General features: G+C 36.2%; 1 protein-coding gene across 6 annotated transcripts in view; it reads left to right on the plus strand.

The window, feature by feature from the left end:
* Positions 1–23,626, plus strand: part of UBR3 (ubiquitin protein ligase E3 component n-recognin 3) — a 224,368-nt gene that overhangs the window by 72,386 nt on the left and 128,356 nt on the right. For all 6 annotated transcript variants that reach the window (XM_036857253.1, XM_036857254.1, XM_036857259.1 and 3 more), the window contains exons 9-14: positions 5,368–5,547; positions 6,145–6,278; positions 12,931–13,017; positions 21,743–21,808; positions 21,901–21,990; positions 23,130–23,258. In XM_036857253.1, coding sequence (XP_036713148.1) covers positions 5,368–5,547; positions 6,145–6,278; positions 12,931–13,017; positions 21,743–21,808; positions 21,901–21,990; positions 23,130–23,258 — 686 coding nt within the window. The remainder of the gene's footprint in view (positions 1–5,367; positions 5,548–6,144; positions 6,279–12,930; positions 13,018–21,742; positions 21,809–21,900; positions 21,991–23,129; positions 23,259–23,626) is intronic.

Raw genomic sequence — 23,626 nt, forward strand, 5'->3', positions numbered from 1 at the left:
TAGAGAAATTGTCATTTGCTGTAGATTATATAGTTAGTAGATGACAGAGCCAAGAAGGACTTTATATCTCCTGATGTCAGAATCTTTGTTCTTAGCCACAATACAGCCAGGCCAACATTAATAGGACTGTGTCTTAACTTGTTGGCACTTGGAGCTAAACTTAAAAAATAACAACAAATAATGCCTCAAATTAAATCTTAGGACCTTTCCATTCTCTTTGGATGGGAGATCTTATACTTGAGACTTGCCTTCTACTGTTGTCTCCTTTTGCATATCAGCTCCTATTTTCTCTTTATACTGATAGTCTGCCTATTCTCAGATGTAATACCATAGCCTGAAAATTTATATAGGGCTCAGTACAGGGCATGATGCCTTATATATAATAATAGCTTGCTAATAATGATGATGGCTACCATCTTTCGAGCACTTACTGTATACCATGCTTTTTTTTTCAGTACTTTATATGTATTATCTAATTTATCAGTAATTCTGGGGAGTAGATATTGTTCTTTCCATTTTATAGATGAGGCATTTGTGGTTTAGGAAGTTGAAAAGTCAGTGATCTATGGTTTTATAGCTGTAAGTGGTAAAGCTAGGTGTCTAACTCATACTCTGACCCACTGCGTAACTGCCTTCCCATTGTAGGTATAGTGGGAGAATAATACGTTATTTACATTGTACAGTATACCTCTTTACCTTTTTAAAAGAAAAATTAAAAGCTGCTTTGTATTGTACTTTTTCTGTCTTTGTGTAGGATGACCTTTTCTTTCTTAGAGATTTAGCTATGTATATTACTTTCTCTTTTCTTTTTTGAAATAGTGTCTATCATCATTCAGCTATATCAGTAATATTCTTACGTGTAGAATTATATAATTAGAAAAGGACTTTTCACAAGTGTAGTATTTTTAATTTATAAACTGGAAAACTTTAAAAAATTAGAAGTATCTACTCTTTTGAAAAGAATCTTGAGTCTATTTTCTTGACTAAGTGGTTTAGCTATGCTTATTTTATATGGTTTGCATTTCAGAGGAGAATGTTTGGGAGGAAGATGTATATGAGTCTGCCTCCCACTTTTTTCTATAGGCATCTTTCCTGAGAGAGTTTTTATGTTCATTTCCTTATCTTCCAGTCACTCATTAACCCACCTCAATCTAGTGTCTGCTTCCGTCATTCTATTGCTGTCTCCAAAATTGTCCATGACTCCAGTAGCCACATGTCCTACTTTCCCCAGAACAGCTCCAAGTTATGCCTGTTATTTTGACATCATTTTTCATACAGTCCTTTTTACTCTCAGAAGTGTCCCTGTTTATATGATAAATTATATGGTCACCCTTTCTATGACTACATGATAAGGAAGCCAGTGGCAACACTTTGGACCTTATCTTGCTTGATTTTCATTATCATTTTACACTGTTGATTCTCTGTTCCTTGTGTGGCATGAAACTATTTTCTACTTGTTCTATCAGTGTTGGTGTTTCTTGGCACTTGGTCTTGCTGTCTCTGTGTTTCTCACTTTTCCCATATTTTCTGAAATCGTATTACATGGTTTTAGTTGCTTTCTACACATACCTCCTTCTAATGCAGTTAGTCTGTCCTGGAAATTCTTACACAAATTGAATTTTCCAAAAGCTAAATAGCTATAAGTAACATTGCTAAGATCTTTAAATATAAATGTATTTTTTCTAACAATAAATTACATTATTTCTAAGCCAAGTCTAAAACAATCTTTAGCTCCTATGCTGTTTTTTTTCCTCTTTCAAAAGTAACATAACATTTCATGTTACATATTTACTGGTTTTCTAAAAGCACCATATGTTTTCCCTGTTTTTACATGAAGAGTATTGGAATGAGCTTTAAATATATTGAACTAGCTACAGATATTGCACAAGTTCTTTATACTTCTTATTTTGTAATAGCCCCTATCTAGCCTTTGTATACATTGTCATTAGACAGTATTTGAAAATTCTGTCCACACTGTTAGTAAATGTAGGAGCTGATACAATGAGAATTCACATGGCCACAGCAATAGCTGAAGATTAAAAGGAAAAAGCCTCTAGTAGTACGTGCTCCCTTCCTTATACTTTTACTTTGTTGTATTCATTTCTGCACCATACTACTTTGTGATTCCAAATATAACTCATAACTTTCCATATCCCTGAAAGTTTACAGTTTGTCTTATGAAACTGTCTGTTTAAAATGCAACTTAAAACCATGTGTTGTGGGACTTCCCTGGTGGTGCAGTGGTTAAGAGTCCACCTGCCAATGTAGGGGACATGGGTTCGAGCCCTGGTCAGGGAAGATCCCACGTGCCGCGGAGCAACTAAGCCCGTGTGCCGCAACTACTGAGCCTGCGCTCTAGAGCCCATGAGCCACAACTACTGAGCCCTTGTGCCACAACTACTGAAGCCTGCACACCTAGAGCCCATGCTCTGCAACAAGAGAAGCCACTGCAATGAGAAGCGTGTGCACTGTAACGAAGAGTAGCCCCCGCTCACTGCAACTAGAGAAAGCCCGTGCAGCAGCGAAGACCCAACACAGCAAAAATAAATAAATTAAAAAAAAATGGTTAACTTAAAAAAAAAAAAAGGAATAAAGTTAAAAAAAAACAAAACAAAACCATGTGTTGCATAACTATAGCAATGTCTGTAGTTGCTAATAATGCCAGATTGATCTTCTGTCCTGCATATCAAATTGTTTATTAAACTATATACTTTGGATGTCTACAAGCAACTCAGACACACAGTGTCAACACCAAAACCCATTCTGTCTCTATCAAGCCTGCTTCTTTTCTATTGCATTTGTGCCTGTGTGTGTATGTGTATATATGTATGTGTGTATTAGCACTCAAGTCGGTGTGTTGGTACCACTCTAACCATCTACAGAGTTGCCCAACCTAAAAACCTAGGAGTCATTTTTGACTTCTTACTCTTTGTAGAAATAGTGAACATCACCAGGTCTGTCATTTAAATCCTTCTGAATATCTTAGAATAGCCAATTCTTTTCATCTCTGCATCTTCATGCCAACACCATAGTTCAAGCCATCGCCATCTCTAGGCCTTCTACTACTAGTCATCAGCACCCTCCTGTATAGTCAGTCTCCACACTAAACATCTAGTCATGTCCTCTCTCTTAAAACCCCCTCTGTGGCTTGCCATTCTCTTCACATGAACTGCAAACTCCTGAAGCTGATTTATGAGGCCATCTAGACTCATTTGTGCCACCTATTCTCTGCGTTCTTTGTCCCAGTAATTCCATCCTTTTTTATACTGCTTCCTCTACTTAGAACACCATTTCCTCTCCATCTCTAGTTTATTTGGCTAATCCCAATTTCTGCTTCATTCTGTAAATCTCAGTTAAACATCACTTCCTCAGGAAACTCTTTTCCTGAATTATAGACCAGCTTTATTTGTTCTTATGACTTCTTGTACTTTTCCTATTACAGACCTTACCACACTCTGTTTTCTTAGATATTAACCTCAGTGGAGAGAGAGAGAATGTATAAATCTTGATTTATTTACCGCTTTATTTTCAGAATACCTGACCCTCAGTAGGAGCTCAATAAATATTTGTTGATGAGTGAATAGCATTTAACACTGAATCATTGCTCTCTCTGTATCTATATTTGGAAAAGTATCAGTTGGATAAAAATAGAAGTTCTCATCATTTTATTTCATAAAAAATTCCAAGGTATTTTTCGCAAGAACAGTAGTAGTTAAAGCAGTGTCAGGAAAATAGTGATTTTGATTAATTATATTCTGCTTATTCATCCTCTGATTTCAATTAAATAGAACAGTGATTCTCAATGTTTTAAAAAATTAAAAAATCCCAGCATCCCTAGGCACTGTCCCATCAGCATCAGCTGCTCACCAACTCACAGTGGCAGTAGTTGTCAGAGAGGGCGTTTCTGAATCTCAGGTGTGGGTAATTTATAAAAGCTCCCTTACTCCCACTTCCTCATTCAGTTATACCCTCTCTCATCCTGTTGTGGGTCCTGTTCTTATGTCTTGTTAAATTTGAGTTGGGTAAAGTAATTTCATGGACTGAAACCTAAATTTAATTTATGGAAATAAGTGCAGTAGAAGCCCTCTTCACTGATGAGTTTGACAATGAGGTGGTTATTTGAAAAGTTGGTTAAAGTGAGGCATTGTTAAAAAGTGATACATACGTATCTTAAACGGTGGATTTTAACTTAAACCACAGGAATGTATGTTTGTTTTCCAACCTTTTAATTTTGGGCAAAGCAGTTGTAAGGTATGGTTTTCTTTACTGGAGTTCTCCGTCGTCCTTCTTGTATATACCACATCTGTAAAGCAGCATCTGTGATTTTCATTTTCAGTTTCTTTAAAGTAGAGTAAGAACATAAAGATTTTCATGAAGCAATCTGAGTGCAAAATCCTTCTAGGCTTTTGTGATTTTTCTCCTCCAAGATTTTCGTAGGCACTTTTATTGTCTTTCAAAAGCTTATGATCCAGTTTTTGTTATACCTCTATTTATGCATTCATATTTTATCAGATTATTTGTAACTTAAATTTTATAATTATAGTAAAAAGAACAATTAGTATGAACAGAAGCAAAAACAGACTCTGGATAAGCTTATACCTTGGGGCTTGTGTACTAGGGAATAGGCTACAAGCTTTGAGCATTCTGTGTATTATGGGTATTAGTGTGTTTTACAGTGGGAATGGGGGGCTTGTTTGTCCAGTGAATCAGTTAAGCTGGAATAGGTCAAGAGAGCTAATGCATACATGCTATAACTTCTAATAGTAAAGTTTTTGTACAAACCTAATCCTCCCCATCTCCTCCTTCCAGCAATGTATTTAAACTTTGAGGATTTCTTTTTAAAGCTTAAGAGATTTATGTGTGTTTTTTGTTGTTTCATTTTTGAAATACTGTGTTAAAAATTGTTTTTACATGTCCTTTGAATAGAAGAAGGCAATTAAATATATATCATTTAAGTCATACAGATTTGATTGAAAAGATAGAATGAGATTAATCTAGGGATAAAAACATTTTATTGATTAGAACTGAAAATATTGCATTATATCATTAAAATCAAGAAAATAATAAGGTTTTATAAACATGTAACTAAATATCATGTAATGTTAGACATGTGGTAATAATTATTATAATGATGTGCTAAGTGTTATGTTAACATTTCATTTAATTCCCTTAAGATATGTGTCTTTTTCTGTTTTACAGATGAGGAAATTGATTCAGAGCTATGTAATATACCTAAAGCCATATAGTTATTAAATGGCAGGCTGGGGTTTCAATTTAGGTGACTCTGATTCTAAAATGTATAATCTGTATCATTGGTAAAACTATTTTTTTAAACTAATTTTTTTTGTGTGTGTGTGTCTATTTTAGATGAAGAAAATAGTTTACATGTGGTAGTGAATTGTGGAGAAGCATTACTGAAGAATAACACTTATTGGCCTCTTGTCAGTGATTTTATTAATATCCTTTCGCATCAAAGTGTGGCTAAGAGATTTTTGGAGGACCATGGTTTGTTAGTGACATGGATGAACTTTGTATCTTTCTTTCAAGGTATCAATTTCAGATTTTTTCTTAATTTTTTTTTTTTTTTAGTTTACAAAATGCCTAATGTTAAACTGTCAAACACTAATTAAAAGATAATAGCACATCATTCAGTTACATGTGAAATGTCTCATTTTAATTAATTGATATTTGTAAGTATTTTGATAAAGTGTTCATGAAAACATATCAGAGTTAGGAAGAAGGTCAAACTATTACATAGGAAATAGGAGTGTAGTTTTTAAAAGCATTTGAAAGCATTAATCTAGAAATTTCTAATCTGTTTTCTAAGAAAGACTCATAATACTTTCATAAAAATTTCAACCGGCATCAATTAAAATAGTTTTGACTTTATTTAATATATTCAATTATATTATATAAGAAAGAGACAGTTCACAAAATGTTTCTAAGAAGACGTAGTTTATAAAGAATTCCAAAAGGACCAGATTGTTTTATTTTTAATAATTTATTAATTTCTATATATATTGTGTCATTATGCCATTTGTATGCATTAAAATGTGTTTGGTACTAGGAAATATTTTACTTGATTTTTAATATGGGTGTTTATTTCCATTTGGCAAGGTTTATATCTGTTTTAATTTTTGCAAGGTATGAACTTAAATAAGCGAGAACTAAATGAGCATGTGGAATTTGAATCTCAGACCTACTATGCTGCCTTTGCTGCTGAACTTGAGGCCTGTGCACAGCCAATGTGGGGACTCTTATCACATTGTAAAATTAGGGTATGTTTTGTTAATTTCTGTGTTTACCTTTAAAATAATTATTTAAGAAAATTATTTGTGAAAACATTGATTTGTTTACTTGTGTGTAATAATATGCAGTGTTTAATTCTGAATTCACCTTGTTGACCTGAGACAGTTAATTGTTATTCTTAGGCAGGTTAGAATTCATTTATATAAATGAATTATCATATCATTCCAGCCTTCCCTTATTGTGAATAGTCTTTGGAGCTTTGTAAGTCTCTACATTCATCTTTATTGTTTCATTTTACCCATTATCAGTTAGTTGCCTAATGTTTCTTGTCTCTCAAGGGATGAGGATAGTCCTCAATAAAGTTTACACTTTTAAGATTCCAAGCACAAAATCAGTATACATTTCATACAACTTACAGTTGTTTGTAAAAAGAACCTAAGGGTACATAGCAACAACATAAATTCTTATAATTGGTTAAGAAGTGCTCGCTTATAATTGCATGCATTTATGTCTTTCTGTACAAATATATATTTTACCTTTGCATTTTAAAGTATTCGTTTGATGGGTCTCCAGAATCCTTGGATAGTTTGTTATCTCCTGACCCTACTAAACTAAGGACTTGACTAAGATTTTGCTGTATGGATCCCATGAAGTCCAACCTGCTAGCCTGTACCAATAAGCATGCTGCACAAGATTTTATAGTGGTCTTGGCTCTGCCTCTTTTGACTTAGGTGACTTGGTCAACTCATTTAAAACTATTTGAACTTCTCAGTCTTTCTCCTTTTCTTTTAAAAAACTAAAGGAAACAAAATAGAAATGGGACAGCAAAGCCTGCTCTTCCTCACAGGGTTATTATGAGACTCTCTTACATATATTCTTTAAATGTATGTGTTCCTTTAAGTGGATTTCTATTTTCTTTTTGAATTTTAGTTATTTTTTCATACAGCAGGTTCTTATTAGTTACCTATTTTATATATATCAGTGTATATATGTCAATCCCAATCTCCCAGTTCATCCCACCACCACCACCCACCTTCACTTTCCCCCCTTGGTGTCCGAGGATTTCTATTTTCTCTCATGACTCCAGCTTTCTCTAAATGCAGATGACTCACAACTTTGTTACAGTCTAGCCAGGTTGAAATTTACAACAGCTGTGGTTATTCATGTAGATCTCCTTATAGGTTACATGAATTTTCTCAGGTTCCTAAACTAACTTTTTAAAAACATTTGTCTGTGCTGTGTTCTTTATGTCATTTTATGTATGGTGTTTTAAATGATGCAGTTATCCAATATAGAAACCTTCCCTTGCTGTACCAGGTGTGTTCAAGCTATAGTCAGATACCATGAATTTTCTCTCATACCAGAAATGTCTCTCTACCACTTCTTTCCTCTGTCTTAATTTATTTCTTTATATTTTTAAAATCTGGGTTGTTTCTTAACTGGTTTTCCTGCCTCTAGATTCTTCCTACTGTAATTTTTCCTAATACCGAAGTTACTGCTAAGCTCTGTGCTTATCTCTCCTTTGCTTAAAAATCATTCAAGTTCTTATGTCTACAGGATAATGTCCATATTTCCTATAAAGTCATTTAAGACCTTCCACAGTTTGCCCTCAACTTGTTTATCGTAATTCACCTTCCTATACCCCCTCTACCTCCGTGCCTTCATTGGATTAGCATTCCTCAACATGCAATTCCTTTCTTGATTCCAGTGGTTTTGTTCAAGTTAGTCCCTTTTTTGACAAATGAGCTCATTCTTTCTGCTTAGTCCAGTGCTTCTCTTATATGAGAATCATCTGGGAAGCTTGCAAAATACATGTGCCTGAGTCTCACTGTCAGAGATTTTGGTTTGATGTGCAGTAGGACTTTGGCAGTGATTCTAACTGGAATGAAGAACAATTAGTGTGAGCTCTTCAAAAATTGTACTCATAAGACTCAGCTGATATGTAATCTGCTCCTTTAAATTCTTTCATATTTATGATTCCAGTCTCTGTTTTTATAGTACCTCGTTTAATCTCCATTGTAGCATTTATCAAAAAAAACTGTCATCTAATATGAGATTCGTTTGTTCATTCATTCAAAAAAGTATCTATTGAATGCTGTTCTATGCCAGATGCTATCTAGATGCTCGGGTTTTTGGTGTCAAACCAAATAGATGTGGTTTTTGCTCTCATGGAGCAGTCTAATAGGAGAGATAGACATTAAGTAAGCAAGCACACAGGTTTATTTTGTAAGCTTTTGTAAGTGTTCTACAGGAAAATATCAGATTGCTATGAGAGTAATGAGTGTGGAGGCTGGTTACGTTTGAGGATCAGGGAAGGCCTTTCTGAAGAATGAAGAAGCCAGCTATATGAAGTATAAAAGTGGGGTTAGTGGTGGGAATAGGGGAGATAGTATGGAATAACCTACCTCCAGTAGGAAAGTGATTGGTCATTTTAAGGAGTTTGTGGCTGGAGCCACAGAACAAGATGGAGTTGGAGAGATAGGCAGGGATTGTATTATTAATGCAGGTTCTTATAGAACATGTTAATGAGCCTTAGATTTAATTTTAAGGACAAGCCAGTGAATATTTTAAAGTAGGGGTTTGATGTGATCAGATTTACATTTAAAAGATCCTTCTGTTTGCTGGAAAGACTGGATTGAGGGGAGCGTGGGGAGCATCATGACTAGTAGCAAATAGACCAGTTAAGATGCTGTGATAATAATCTAGGAAATTCAGGTTTGAAATTCAAGGTGCATTAAAGGTGCATTTTGGATATTGAAGATGTATTTTGAAGGTAGAACCAAAAGCCTTGGTGATGGATTGTATGTTATTGATGAGTGAAATAGACTTTTGGGTAACTATGTATGGAGGTAATTTTACAGAGGTGAAAAAGATCGATAGAAAAGGTTTTAGAGAGATCACAGTTAGTTTTAGATATGTTAAGTTTGAGATGACTCTGAAACATCCAAGTGAAAATAGTGAATAGTCAGTTGGATATATGAGTTTTGTGCTCAAAAGAGAAATCTGGACTAGGGTTATAAATTTTAGACCCTTGGGAATAAAAATGGCATTTATTGCCAGGGGATGGGATCCCGTCAAACAGGGGGAGAAGAGAAATGGACCTTGAAGAAAAAACTAACATTTAGACATCAGAGAGGGAGAGGAGAAAAACCAGGAGAATGCAACATCATATAAGCCAACAGAAAAGATGGTGATTTAGGAGGGAGGATTGATACGATGTTGATATGAAAAGGGCAGTATTTTAGGAGGATTATTCTGACAACTGTGTTTAGGATGATTTTGGATTATAAGGCTGGGGCTATGTTTATCTATGTGATAATGAGAAATCATTGTTTTCAGGCAGTAGTTTATTTTTCAGTTTTGAAGGCCAGGATTGCAATGTGTTATGGTTTTCTTAATCTAAGAAGTGAAGACAACAGAGAGAAAACGAGCTCATAGTGTTCTGGTAGTATCTGAGAGTAGTTTCTTAGCTAAAGGAGCATCTAGTTCCTAGATAAGACGTTCTCTTGATGAGAGCCTACACTATGCCAGACATTGTTCTTTACATTATATTGCTTACATTATGTTTGTATCTAATCTTCATAGCATCTCTTATAAAGTAGATAGTATCATCCCTTTCTTTCAGAGGTTAAATAATTTGCCCACATTTACACAGCTGCAAGTGGAAGCTTGAGTTTGAAAACAAATCCATCTGATTTCAGAACCAGTGCTCTTTATCACTTTGCTATAATTGTCTCTTAGGCAAGATTGTCTAGAGCTTTTTAGCAGCAGTGTTGTCAGGTTTTAGAAATGTAAACTAGAAGAAAGACTATTATTTTAAGTAAAACAAAGCTATTGCTTTATGTTTATGTTCTCTAATTATAAAATATAAAACTAAAGGATTAGCAATAGAAAAAAGGAACTTCACCTGATAGCTTACTTTCTTTGTCTGATTGCCCTGTATGCTATTTGGTTCTTGAAAATGCTAAGGGATAGTTAAACAAGTTATACTAGATTAATAACAGATAGCTTGGATAAAGGGATGGCACATTTCTAGAATTTTACTAAGTTTTGCTTTCTGAACAGAACAAATAAGCTGTAAAATCTCCATCTAGTGGCAACTTTACATTACTGCAGGCTTGACAGAAGTTAAGTCTGGCCATGAATCTTTGGAGCGCTTAAGTAGTACTTGTCAGATGTAATGCTAGACTGTGACATAGAGCATTTTATGTACATTATTTCATTTGCTTCTTCATAACAGTACTAGGAGGTAGGTAGTATTATGCCCGGTTTTACGTATGGAGAAACTGAAACTCATAAAATTCAAGTAATTTCCTCAAGGTCATAACACTAGTAAGTCACGCATACTGAATTTTTGGGGGTGGGTGTGATAGTGATGGGGAGGTGGGAGAGATGATCTGAACATGATTATTAAGTATGCTGTATTTAGGAATGGAATTAGTTGGTCACCTTTTTGAAGACTCTTGATATACCTACTTTTCAAATTGTTCTCTGGAAGAGTTTATCAGTTTACACTTGTGTAAAGAGGATATAGTGGTGTCCCTTTACTCAAACCTTTGATTAAATAGGAAAACATTTGGTTTTAAATGTTTCTTTATACATGAATTATCTGCAACTTTAGTTTGGTTATGACACATTATTTATGGTAACTTAAAGTGCCATTACATTTTTTTCAGTAAGAGATAGGGAACAGAATGTATAAAATAATATTTTGAGAAGGATAAATCTCATATAGGATAGATTAAAACAGGGTGAGACTGTTGGCAGGGGAACTAGTTAAGTGATATTTTGTCTGAATGGTATCAGAAATAGGAGAAAATGGAAGTGAACCTACATGACAATATTGAGGAAGAATTAACAGGATATGGAGGCTGAACTGGGTGAAGGAGAAGTAAATCTCTGAAAGAAAGGGATGATAATATCTACTTTATAAGAGATGCTATATTAATTAACTAATTAATTTTGGGCCACATCCCTTGGCTTGCAGGATCTTAGTTCCCCCACTAGGGATCAAACCCACACCCTTGGCAGTGAAAGCACAGAGTCTTAACCGCTGGACCGCCAGGGAAGTCCCCAGAGATGCTATTTTTAGATATGGATGTGAGGCTTGTAGTTTTTTTTTTTAAAGTCCAGAGTAATTTATACATGTAGCTGATGAGACTGTGACGATACCTTTTATTCTGCATTGATGTCCCAAAATGTCTTTTTAAAAAAACTTTTTATTGAGATAAAATTCACATAACATAAAATTCACCATTTTAATCATTTTAAACTATACAGTTCAGTAGTTTATAGTATATTCACAAAGTTGTGCAGCTATCACCACTAATTCCAGAACATTTCTAAGCCCCCGCCCCCGGCAAAAAAGAAAACTCGTACCTCCCAATTCCAGCCTCCTCTCATCTACTGGAAACCACTAATCTCCCTTTTGTCTTTGTAAATTTACCTAATCTGGACATTCATATAAGTGAAATCATATAATATGTGACTTGTGTCTGACTTCTTCATTTGGTATAATGTTTTTCATGGTTTGACTATGTTGTGGCATTTATCTGTACTTCATTACTTCTTATGACTGAATAGTATTCTATAGCATAGGTATATCACACTTATTTGTCCATTCATCGGTTGATTTCATTTTTTGGCTACTGTGGATAACACTGCTGTGAACATTTGTATATGGATTTTTGTGTGAATGTATGTTTTCAATTCTCTTGGGTATATAAGAGTAGAATTGCTTGGTCATATGGTAATGCTGTGTTTAACTTTAAAATGGCTGCAGCATTTTATATTTCCACCAGCAATGTATGAGAGTTTCAGTTTCTCTGCATCCTTGCCAACACTTACGTTACATTTAAAAAATTATAGCCGTCCTGGTAGGTGTGAAGTGGTATCTCATTGTGACTTTGATTTGCACTTCCCTAGTGACTGATAGTGTTGGCATCTTTTCTTGTGCTTATTAGCCATTTGTAGGTCTTCTTTGGAGAAATGTCTGTTCAAATCTTTGCCTATTTTTTTAAAGAGAGGCTATCACGATTTATTTTTCCATTTAACTTAATACTTGCCTATTTCACTGGATCAATTTCTCCATAAAACATTACAGTTTCCTTTCACAATACCTTTATTTTAAGTGGCACATTCCTATTCTTCCTTCTTTTAGATTCTTTTGCAAGCCAAGATATTCACAGGCTGCTTACAGTACTCATATGTTCTGCCCTCTTTTTTTTTTTTTACTGTGGCAAAATATATATAAATTTTTTAACACTTTAACCATTGTTAGGTATGCAATTCAATGACATTAAATACATTCTCAATGTTGTGCAGCCATCACCACTATCCATTTCTCGAACTTTTTTATCATCCCAAAAGAAACTCTACCCATTAATAACAGTAGGGAACTTATATTTTTAGGATCTTTTGAAATGGAACCCAATTTACATCACATAAATTTATTTCACCTTTGACTCATTTCAGGTTAGTTCATTTTCATAACTGTCACTAGTTGTTACTATTAGTTTGTGAAAGGATGAGTCCTTGAAATGACAAATGTGGTTATTTTGAAAATATGTATATTCTACCATTATATATACAATGCACATAACTTTTTGTATATTGCATATACTTTGAAGTTGAACATATACGTATTTATATACTGTAAATTTATATAACTTATTATTTTAGGAAACTCAAGAATATACCCGAAATGTTGTGAGATACTGCCTTGAAGCTCTTCAAGACTGGTTTGATGCTATTAACTTCGTAGATGAGGTATGTATATTTTTGATATATGTAAAAGCATTTAAGAAAAGTGTTAGATCTCATTTAACATTGAAAATAATGAATATCTTTTCATGGGATAAGGGAAAGGTGTTGGAATAAACATAAAATCACTAGGCTTTAAAAAAGGAGACGTAAGAGACCAGTTGTTTGACACTTAGGAGAGTCTACAGTGCATTAACTGTATTTGCTTATTTCCTAGAGAAGGGCATAATTTTTTTAATGTTATTAAATGTATATTTCTCAGGAGTTCATTCAAAGAGATAAAAGTGACAGTGCAAATGTGAACAGAATAGGGGAGATTGATGGAAAGGGTATCACAACTTTATTAATTGGTCAGTGTTCTCCTCTGGGCATGAATAAAGATGATTTTTTTTTTTTAACATCTTTATTGGAGTATAATTGCTTTACAATGGTGTGTTAGTTTCTGCTTTATAACAAAGTAAATCAGCTATACATTTACATATATCCCCATGTCTCCTTCCTCTTGCGTCTCCCTCCCATCCTCCCTATCCCACCCCTCTAGGTGGTCACAAAGCACCGAGCTGATCTCCCTGTGCTATGCGGCTGCTTCCCACTAGCTATCTATTTTACATTTGGTAGTGTATATATGTCCATGCCACTCTCTCACTTCATCCCAGCTTCCCCTTCCCCCTCCCTGTGTCCTCTAGTCCATTGTCTATGTCTGTGTCTTTATTCCTGTCCTGTACCTAGGTTCTTCAGAACCTTTTTTTTTTTTTTTTGATTCCATTTATATGTGTTAGCATACGGTATTTGTTTTCCTCTTTCTGACTTACTTCACTCTGTATGACAGACTCTAGGTCCATCCACAGTAACTCAGTTTCGTTTCTTTTTATGGCTGAGTAAGGATGATTGTTGTTGATAATGAACTGAGAAGAATTAAATAAGGGCTTGCTGTTAATTAGTCAGCCAAGTTTCCTATCAGAAGCCCCTTTTATTCCTCTTACGAAGTGGGGTCAAAATTTGCCAGATGTGGAAGGAAGAGCACTCCTTATCTGATTTCTGAACTCTGGGCAGATGCAACTCCCCGTGTCTTAGGCCGGGGCATGGAGAGGAGGGGCTTTTATTTATTTCTTTTCCTTAAAAAATTTTTCTTTTACACAATCATAAACTTATTGAAAAGTTGGAAGTGGAGTACAGAACTTTTTCTTGAACTATTTGAGAGTTAACATGTTAACTTGATGCCCATAACTCCCAAATACTTTAGTATCCATTTCCTATAAGCCAGGGCATTCTCTCTCTTATATAAACAGAGACAACCATAAAAATTAGGAAATTAACTTTATTATATTATTATTATGTAAATCTTAGAACTCATTCATGTTTTACAAATTGTCCATTGATTGCCCTTTATAGCAAAAGGATCCTATTTAGAGTCACATGTTGCATTTAGTTATCATGTCTCTAGTCTCCTGGAATGATTTCTCATTCTTTGCCTTTCAGGACAATAACGTTGTGAAGAATACAGCTCAGTTATTTTTGTAGAACATCCCTCAATTTGGGTTTTCTTATGAGTAGGTTCAGATTATGCATCTTTTGCAGGAATATTACAGAAGTGATGTTGCAGTCTTTTCATTGCACCCTCTTTAGTGGTTTATGATCTTTGTTTGTCCTATTACTGATGATGTTCTCTTTGTTCATTTGATTAGGTGGTACCAGCCAGGCTTCTTCACCATAAAGTTACCCTTTTTCTCATCGTAATTAATAAAGTATTTTGTGAGGACGTGCTTTAAAGCTATTTAAATACATCTGTTTTCTCATCTAATTTTTAGTTCATTCACTAATTTTTTTCTGTGGAGATTCATAGTTTCTTTTATGCACTGGGTTATAATCCAATACTACTATTACTTGATGCTCAAGTTGTTTCAGATGTGGCCAGTGAGAGCCCCTTCAAGCAGGTTTCTGTGTCCTTTTGACTTGTCCCGTTATTCTTTGATCATTTCTATTCTTAGTGGCTCAACAAGATGTTTCAGGCTCACCTTATATGTTCCCTATTCCACCCCTGGAATCAGTCATTTTTTTAAGGATCTTTTGTTCCTTTTAGTAGAGAAAACAGTATTGAGAAAGCAAGATCTGGATGCTTGGTGTGCTCACTGCTATCGAGGTATTAACTGCTCCCAGGCCTTCTCAGTGAACAGAGGTTCAGAATATATGTATGCATTTATGTATATACATGTACATATCTGCATCTATATTTATTTCTCTATTATATATATTGGAAGCTGTGAGTTCAAACTGATACTTTAAATTCCCGTATAGCACAGGACTTAATTCTAGTTTTCTCTAACAGTGAGAAACCTGGCTTCCATTATCCTTAATATATTTATTTCTTTGACCAATCCTCTTATATAGAACCAATTTCTCGTATTAGTTACCTCCCTTTTCCCTACATGGATGCCCTCCTCTCCCTGCATTCTGTCCCCCACCCTGCCCTACATATGGACACCCTCCTCATCCCACTTGGACTCCCAACTCCCCACCTTGGACTACCCTTCCGTGAAGAATCCTTCTCGCCCTGTGTGTGCTTTGAATTCCCACACCAGGCATTTTTTCATTCTGGCTGCCCTCCTCATCCTGCTTTGGCTTTGATGCCCCATACTGGGTCCTTTCCACCTGTGGATAATCTCCTCACCTTGCTTGAATTTTGATTCCTTATTCCAGGCTGGCGCCCTGTGTCATTGACCTCTTTACCTCTGTCAGGTTCTGGCTTCTCATCCCTGGTCAGTCCCCACTCTCCTCACCCCGATTGGCTCTGACATAGTATACGGGGCTGCCCTGCTGTGTGGATGCCTTGACTCCGCATGCCAGGCCACACCCCACTTCTGTGTAGATACTCTTCACCCTGGAAAACCACTGACATTTCCCCCCACCCCGCCCCAGCACACACAGTTGTCCTCCTCACCCTGGGCTCTGATATCCCTTTTCAGGCTCCTCACCTATAGATGCCTATTTTGGTTTATTTCGCCTCTTAACACCTCCCCCACCAGTGGCTTTAGGACTGAATTATTTATGAAGGGAAGAGCCTCCTACTGTCTTTAACTCTCATCCTTCCTGCCTCAAACTAATTTATCTTCCATCCCTGATGACTCCTCCTCCAGTATTTGTGCCTGCCTTTAGCCTTCAACCTGGCCATTTTGTCCATTTGGATTCTGATTCTGCCTTCACCCGAATCACCGATTCTTATCTTGTCTAAATGTTGGTACTTAAGCTTAAGCTTTGTTTATATAAATGGTAGTGAGTCAGTCTTTAAAGAAAACATTCTCCATTCTCCACAGAGCTCCATCCTGCTTTTAACCTGCTTCACTATTTCTTCACCCCGTCCGAGGATTGGTCCGTCAGCTGGGGCTTCAGCTGGAGCTTCTCTCAATCCAATTCTCATTAGTATTTGAAACTTTAGGAATTATTGTTGAAATGGTGGCATCACTAAGACAACAGGAAGATTGAACTAGGGGGAAATTATTATTACACACAGAGGGTTAGGTAGTATTTGACATGAAATTAATCCACGGTTGAACTTGGGGTGGATTTACGGATAGTTAGAATCAAGTATGGTATACAGAGCAGCTGAATTCAAGGAAATAGTTTGTGTGTGTATGTGTGTATGTATATACACACATATATATGTGTGTATGTATATACACACACATATGTTTTTTAATTAATTAATTAATTTATTTATTTTTGGCTGCATTGGGTCTTCGTTGCTGCGCGCAGGCTTTCTCTGGTTGTGGCGAGCTGGGGCTACTCTTCGTTGTGTTGCACGGGCTTCTCATTGCGGTGGCTTCTCTCATTGCGGAGCACGGGCTCTAGGTGCGCGGGCTTCAGTAGTTGTGGTGTGTGGGCTCAGTAGTTGTGGCTCGTGGGCTCTAGAACGCAGGCTCAGTAGTTGTGGCGCACGGGCTTAGTTGCTCCACGGCATGTGGGATCTTCCCGGGCCAGGGCTTGAACCCGTGTCCTCTGCATTGGCAGGCAGATTCTTAACCACTGTGCCACCAGGGAAGCCCCAGTATATTTGTTTTTTACACAGAAATATTTTAGGAAGATACTGAATGTTGTAAAAAAATTTTTTAAAAATATGTATTTATTTATTTGGCTGCGCTGGGTCTTAGTTGCAGCATGTGGGATCTTCGTTGCGACATGTGGGATCTTTAGTTGTGGCATGTGAGATCTAGTTCCCTGACCAGGGATCAAACCTGGGCCCCCTGCATTGGGAGCATGGAGTCTTAATCACTGGACCACCAGGGAAGTCCCGAATGTTGCAAAAATTTATATAGATTTTTAATAGAAAAGAAAATAAGTGTAGAATTTAAGGAATCAACCAATATATCTTTTACGATGTTTAAAAGTTTCTTCTTTCTTAAAGTGCTTTGATATATTTGTTTCTCAAAACAACCCTGTGAAGTAGGGAAGATATTATTATCACTCCCTTTTTTTCAGATGTAAAATGGAGATGCAGAGATATTAAATGACTTGCCTCTAGTTGTATGGCAAACTCCTGGTATTTCTGGGTCCAGATCCCACGTCTCTCAACTTCTCGTCTGGTCGTATTTCAACTGTACTGGCTTTGGCAGTGGAAGGAGCTTTAGAGTCAGGCATACCTGAGTGGACACTATGTGATCTTGGTCTTGGACAGTTTTTGTTTTTTTTTTAAAGCATTGCCGAGTCCATCTCCTCATCTGTTTATTCAAGATAATAATATTAGCCAATGAGGATTGACTAAGAGGCACATATTTTATGTGTGATAAATATTCGTTCTTCTTTCAGCCTTGAGAGTGGAGGTCAGAAGTTATTGCAGTAATCCAGCACAGAATAAGCAAATAATATTTTTTTGAACTGGATTAAGCGAAATCAAACAGTCACTTAGACAGGATGGAATAAATTTTCCCAAAGTACGGGCCATTTAAGAATCCTCAAATACTGAATATCATTTATGAGTATGTAGCAGAGCAACATTTATGAGTATATAGCAACATTTATGAGTGGTTTGATTAGAGTCGTCTCTTATAAGATGGAAGTAGAACATGTGTTCATCCAGCAAATATTTATCGAATGTTTACTATGTTCTAAACACTGGGGATACAGTGATGAAATGGTGCCCAATTTAAGGAAATGGAAGACAAATAAATGGCTAATTTGATCAGAGGGCTTCTGTAAAGTTGTGACCAAGGTGCTATGGAGGAGAATAGAGTGGAGCATCTGATTTACCGTGAGGGACTTAGGAAAAGCTTCCTAGCAGAAATGTCACTTCAGCAAAGTCTTAAAGGTATGTTAATCCAGTGGGAGCAAGGATGTATAGTATTTGAGGCAGAGGGAAAGGCATATACAAAGGCGCTACCTATGGTGCATGAGTTTATATGACAGGAGATGAGGCTGGAGAGGTAAGCCCTGTCTCTCAAGAGTCAGAAGGTTAAAGGAAGTTAAAACTATAGGGAGCCATTAAAAGATGATGAATGGAGAAGTACAAGGTTAAATTAATGTTTTGGTAAGACCACCTCCTGGCAATATATCAAGGTTTAAATAGATGTACTAATTAAGGTTCTTTTGAATACGAGGAAGAAAACATTTTTGAGGCAGCCTAATTTAAAGGAGGAATAATTTATTATGAGTACAGAGAGGTCTTTCAGGGATCTTATGGCACCTGGACTTCAGGAACTGAGTGGAAAGCTGAACAGGAACTCCTGTCTCTTGCTTTTGCTTTGGCCTTTCTGCCTCATTTTTTCTTCCCTTTCTGTCGATTGGTTTTCTGTGCTTTTTTGCCTATGTGGTTAAATATTACCTTCCTACAGTTGCCTAATATTGCAGTTTCAGCCATACTCTAAGACTCTCTGCAGATGTCTTTAAATCTAGTTCAATTTTCAAGTGAAGAGAGGGCCTCATTGCCCACAATGGGTTAGGTATCTACTGCCCTGATCCAGTCAGATGTGGCTACTGTAACTTGACTGTCAGGCTCCAGTCCCTGTGTGTGTGTATTTGGAAGGTGGTGTAGGAAGGGACATTCTGAGAAGATGGGGAAGGTTGTGAGCTAGGCAGATACCACAGAAAGTTTCTTACAGAGGGTAAGAATAGAAGCAAAGCCTAGCACTGAAATCTAGGCACTAAATGTTGAGGGCCTGAGCTAAGGTTAGTTAGGGGCAGTATGGAAAGAGAGGAGGAAGTAAAGTTAAGAGGTATTTAGAAAATCAGACACACTTTGGTGCCTTATGAAAGGTAGGAGGTTTGAGAGAAGGAAGGAGTCTACATTTCAGATTTGTATTCCTGGGAATTTGGAGAAGAAACATTGAGGAGGATTGAGTTTTAGGGCAAAGATGCTGAGTTTGGTTTGGACACAGTGTATTTGTGGTCCCCACGGGATATTAAGTGTTGATATTCAGTAAACACTTGAATGTAGGGTTTGGAGTTCAGGAGTGAGATTTCTGCTGAGATTTGGGAGTCATCTTGGGTTGGCAATTGAAGCTATGAACTGGATAAAGTCACCTAGAATAAGAAGAGTAGAAAGCTAAGAATGGAATCTGAGGACCACCTCAGTATATATGGAAGGAGTGGAAGAAGAGTTTTTCAAGTGACTAATTTGTGACATTGGACAAGATGGGATTATGGAATATAACACTGTAGTAGAATGTGTGTTTAGCATATGCTCAAGCCTTAAAAGACAAGATAGAGTCTATGGCTTAGTAATTAATAGAAATGTGTGTTGGGTACTATGTTCTCTTACTTGATCCTCACAGCCATCCAACTGCTTATTATCTCCACTTTACAGGTCAGGCAACTTAGACACAGAGAAGTTAAGTAACTTGCTCACAGTTTTACAGCTGTAGGTGGCAGAATCAGGATTTGAACTCCTGCAAATCCAGCTTTTAAGAGTCTGCTCTTAACCACTGTTCTTGATGCCTGCCTTCGAAGGAAATGGCAGGAGATTCTGATTCAGCTAGTTAGTATAGTTTATGTTACTAAAATGATTATAGTAATGGAGGGCAAACTTATTTTAATTTTATTTTTGATTGTGGTAAAATGCATATAAAATAAAATTTATCATCTTACTAACCTTTTTTAAAGTATACAGTTCAGTCGTGTATTCACATTGTTGTGCACCCAACCTCCAGAACTTTTTGTTTTGCAAAACTGAAACTCTATACCCAATAAACTCCCCATTTTCCCTTCCTCCCAGCCTCTGACAACCATCATTATACTTCGTGTCTCTATAAGGTACTGTAAGTACCTCATATAAGTGGAATCATACAGTATATCTATTTTTTGTGACTGGCTTATTTCACTTAGCATAATGTCTTGAAGGTTCATCCATATTGCAGTGTGTGTCAGAAATTCCTTCCTTTTTATGGAAGCCAAACGTTTATTTATTAGAACAACTTTCTTTAGACATTTATTCACATGTTGAGGAAGATCTTTTCCTCATATCGGTTTTGGAAAAGACTGTTTCAGGGATGGGGACATATTGCACATCTTTATAACTCTATGCTGGTATTTGCGTGTTTTGGGTAAAACTTTTTAACAGGAGAAAACTTTACTAAAAACTTATAGAAGCATTAAAAACAAATAATACCTTTTAATTTTTCTTGTCTGTTTGAGAAGGACAACTGTGTTGTACTTTTTCCCTGTAGTGATAGCGTGACCCATGGGAGTCACAGATTTAAAATACAGTTTTTATAATATTCACAAGGATACCAAAGGTCTTTGATGTATACTGTACTAAGCTTTCCTATAGAAACTGTGTGTTCACCACTGATATGGGGAGCATCTCACCCAACTAGGTAAGCCTTTTAACTGCACCTCAGTTTAGGGCTGTAGTCAGAGCCTCTTACCGTTCTGAATGTAACAGCGGAGTTCAGGCTAGCTTTTCAGTTCACTACTTGTTAACTTTAGGAAGTTACTTAAGTTTTTTAAACTTGAATTTCCCTATTTATAAAATGGAATATTCAGTTTCTACCCCATTGGGTTCTCCTAGGATTAAACTAAATCTGAATAAAGTGCTTATTAGCACAGTGACCGGCACATAGTAAGTGCTCAGTGAATGTTAGCTGTAATTATTGTTCTTGTTACTATCGTCATGTTTGGTATGCATGCATTTGAAGATTCCCAAATGGCCTACTGTAAAGGGAAATCTATTCCATCCCTTGTTCTGTGCTAGATGCTTCAGAGGATTCAATGTTGAGGAGTATACAGTTTCTGCCTTTAAGGAACTTACATTTAAAATGGAATAATTTTATCTACAGTGGGTTTTTAAGCTATAACTTCTAAAATTGTACTTTTTTTTTTTTTTTTTAATTTATTTATTTATTTATTTATGGCTGTGTTGGGTCTTCGTTTCTGTGCGAGGGCTCTCTCTAGTTGTGGCAAGCGGGGGCCACTCTTCATCGCGGTGCGCGGGCCTCTCACTATCGCGGCCTCTCTTGTTGTGGAGCACAGGCTCCAGACGCGCAGGCTCAGTAATTGTAGCTCACGGGCTTAGTTGCTCCGCGGCATGTGGGATCCTCCCAGACCAGGGCTCGAACCCGTGTCCCCCGCATTGGCAGGCAGACTCTCAACCACTGCGCCACCAGGGAAGTCCTAAAATTGTACTTTTTGATTAGAAAGTATAGGGGAATAAATCAAGGTGAAAGTGTGGTTTTAGCATTTTAAAACTTTCTTTGAATTCGGTAAAGGATTCTTTGACTTGTGGATTTTGTTTGTTTATTTCCAGCCAGCACCTAACCAAGTCACTTTTCATCTGCCCCTACATCGTTATTATGCTATGTTTTTGAGTAAGGTAAGAGTGTCATTAAACAACTCTGTTTGTTTGTTTTTTGAATATTGGGAAATACGTATTGAATTAGTAACATTTTTTATCATAATTTTTAGGCTGTGAAATGTCAAGAACTAGATTTGGATTCTGTTTTACCAGATCAGGAAATGTTAATGAAACTAATGATTCATCCACTCCAAATTCAGGTATGTTTTCAGGCTTTTACAAGGTTTTGAATTCCTTGGTTAAGTGAGTCTTCCTTTATTTTATTTGTATGCCTTTATCATTGTTATTATAGCCAAAATGTTTGAAATTTTAAAAAAAATTTAGTTTTTGTATTTTTGCCAGATTATATTTGGGTTTTTTTTGTTTTTTATTTTTAAATGAGATTTACATTTAGTTATAATTTCCCCAGGAATTCTTTTCACTATATTTACTTATGGGGGCGTTTAACATACTACAATACTGTTTTGGGAGTCAGGAGACCCAACAAATTCTAGCCTTGGTGCCACCACTATTTTATTATCTACGTTGTTTGGAGTGATTCACCTACTTGATTCTTAGTTTCCCCATCTATAGGGTGAGAGGAGAGAAAAGAGAGAAGAATTAGCCTACATATGCACTGTGGTTTCTTTCATTTCTAACACTGTGATTTTGAGGACCACCTTTTATATACATTAGAGGGATTTGCACTTCAGTTTATTTTTCCTGGAAATTTTAGATTTGTTAATCATTATTGAACTTTACCTCTGGGAGTTAGGAACAAATAAGAGATAAAGTTTTGACTGTGCTTAGTTTTAGTTGATACAGGACATAAATACATGAAGAATTAAATATTAATATAGTAAGAAAATTTATTCTGATCTGCTCTTGCCGAATTTTAGAAAATGACTAGATTGAAGGTTGAGTTAGGGTGAATTAAAGACAGATTATATTCATTGATGTTGAACAGTGAACAGTTAGCTTGTTTGATGCTTATTCCTGTGTTTCTTTAAGCATTATGTATTTTTTTTTTTTTTTGAAGTGGAAAAAGTTAAATGTAATTGTCAGTGATTCCTCATTAAAGATTTCAGTGAATATTGTTATAAATGTATCCAGGAGTCATCATGGAAAACTGACTCATGTATAAACTCCAGAAGAAGGGACTGTATAAAATATAATGAGCATCATAAAATTCAAAATTATATATTTGAATTGAATATCTTAAACCTTGGACAGAATGTCAGGCTTATGCTGTGATTAAGTTATGAAATATTTTGAAATGATTGTTTATTGTAACATGATTTTATAAAGGTTGACTTTAGATGACTTCTTTGTCCAATTTACTTAATTTTTGTTTTACTAGGCAAGTCTTGCCGAAATCCATAGCAATATGTGGGTAAGAAATGGTCTGCAAATCAAAGGACAAGCCATGACCTATGTCCAGTCTCATTTCTGTAATTCCATGATTGATCCTGACATTTACCTATTACAGGTAAGCCAACTTGATGATGCAGATGTTGTACTTTAGAAGTATCTCATTTGTACCTGTGGGATTTTAATTTATAGAGGTGACTAAATGATGACATGGAGAGGTCAATGCTATTGAAAGAAGAATTTTATTACTTATAATTTCCAAAGGAGGGAGGCATGCCACACTACGCAGGACCAGAGGGGAGGCGTTAGATTTTGGTCAGGAGGCAGAAGGAGGAGTGAGGGGAAATCCTAGACCAGAAGCTTTATTGGGATTTCCATAGGAACGGCAAAGCAGGGCAGGGGAAGTAGTTTAGGATTGGCTAGTTTGAATAATCTTGGTGGGTTCTGGGGCATAAAGGCTATCTGGTACCTGCCCTGGGCAGGGGA

This window comes from Balaenoptera musculus, chromosome 7 (assembly GCF_009873245.2).
Source record: "Balaenoptera musculus isolate JJ_BM4_2016_0621 chromosome 7, mBalMus1.pri.v3, whole genome shotgun sequence".
NCBI classification, from domain to species: domain Eukaryota; kingdom Metazoa; phylum Chordata; class Mammalia; order Artiodactyla; family Balaenopteridae; genus Balaenoptera; species Balaenoptera musculus.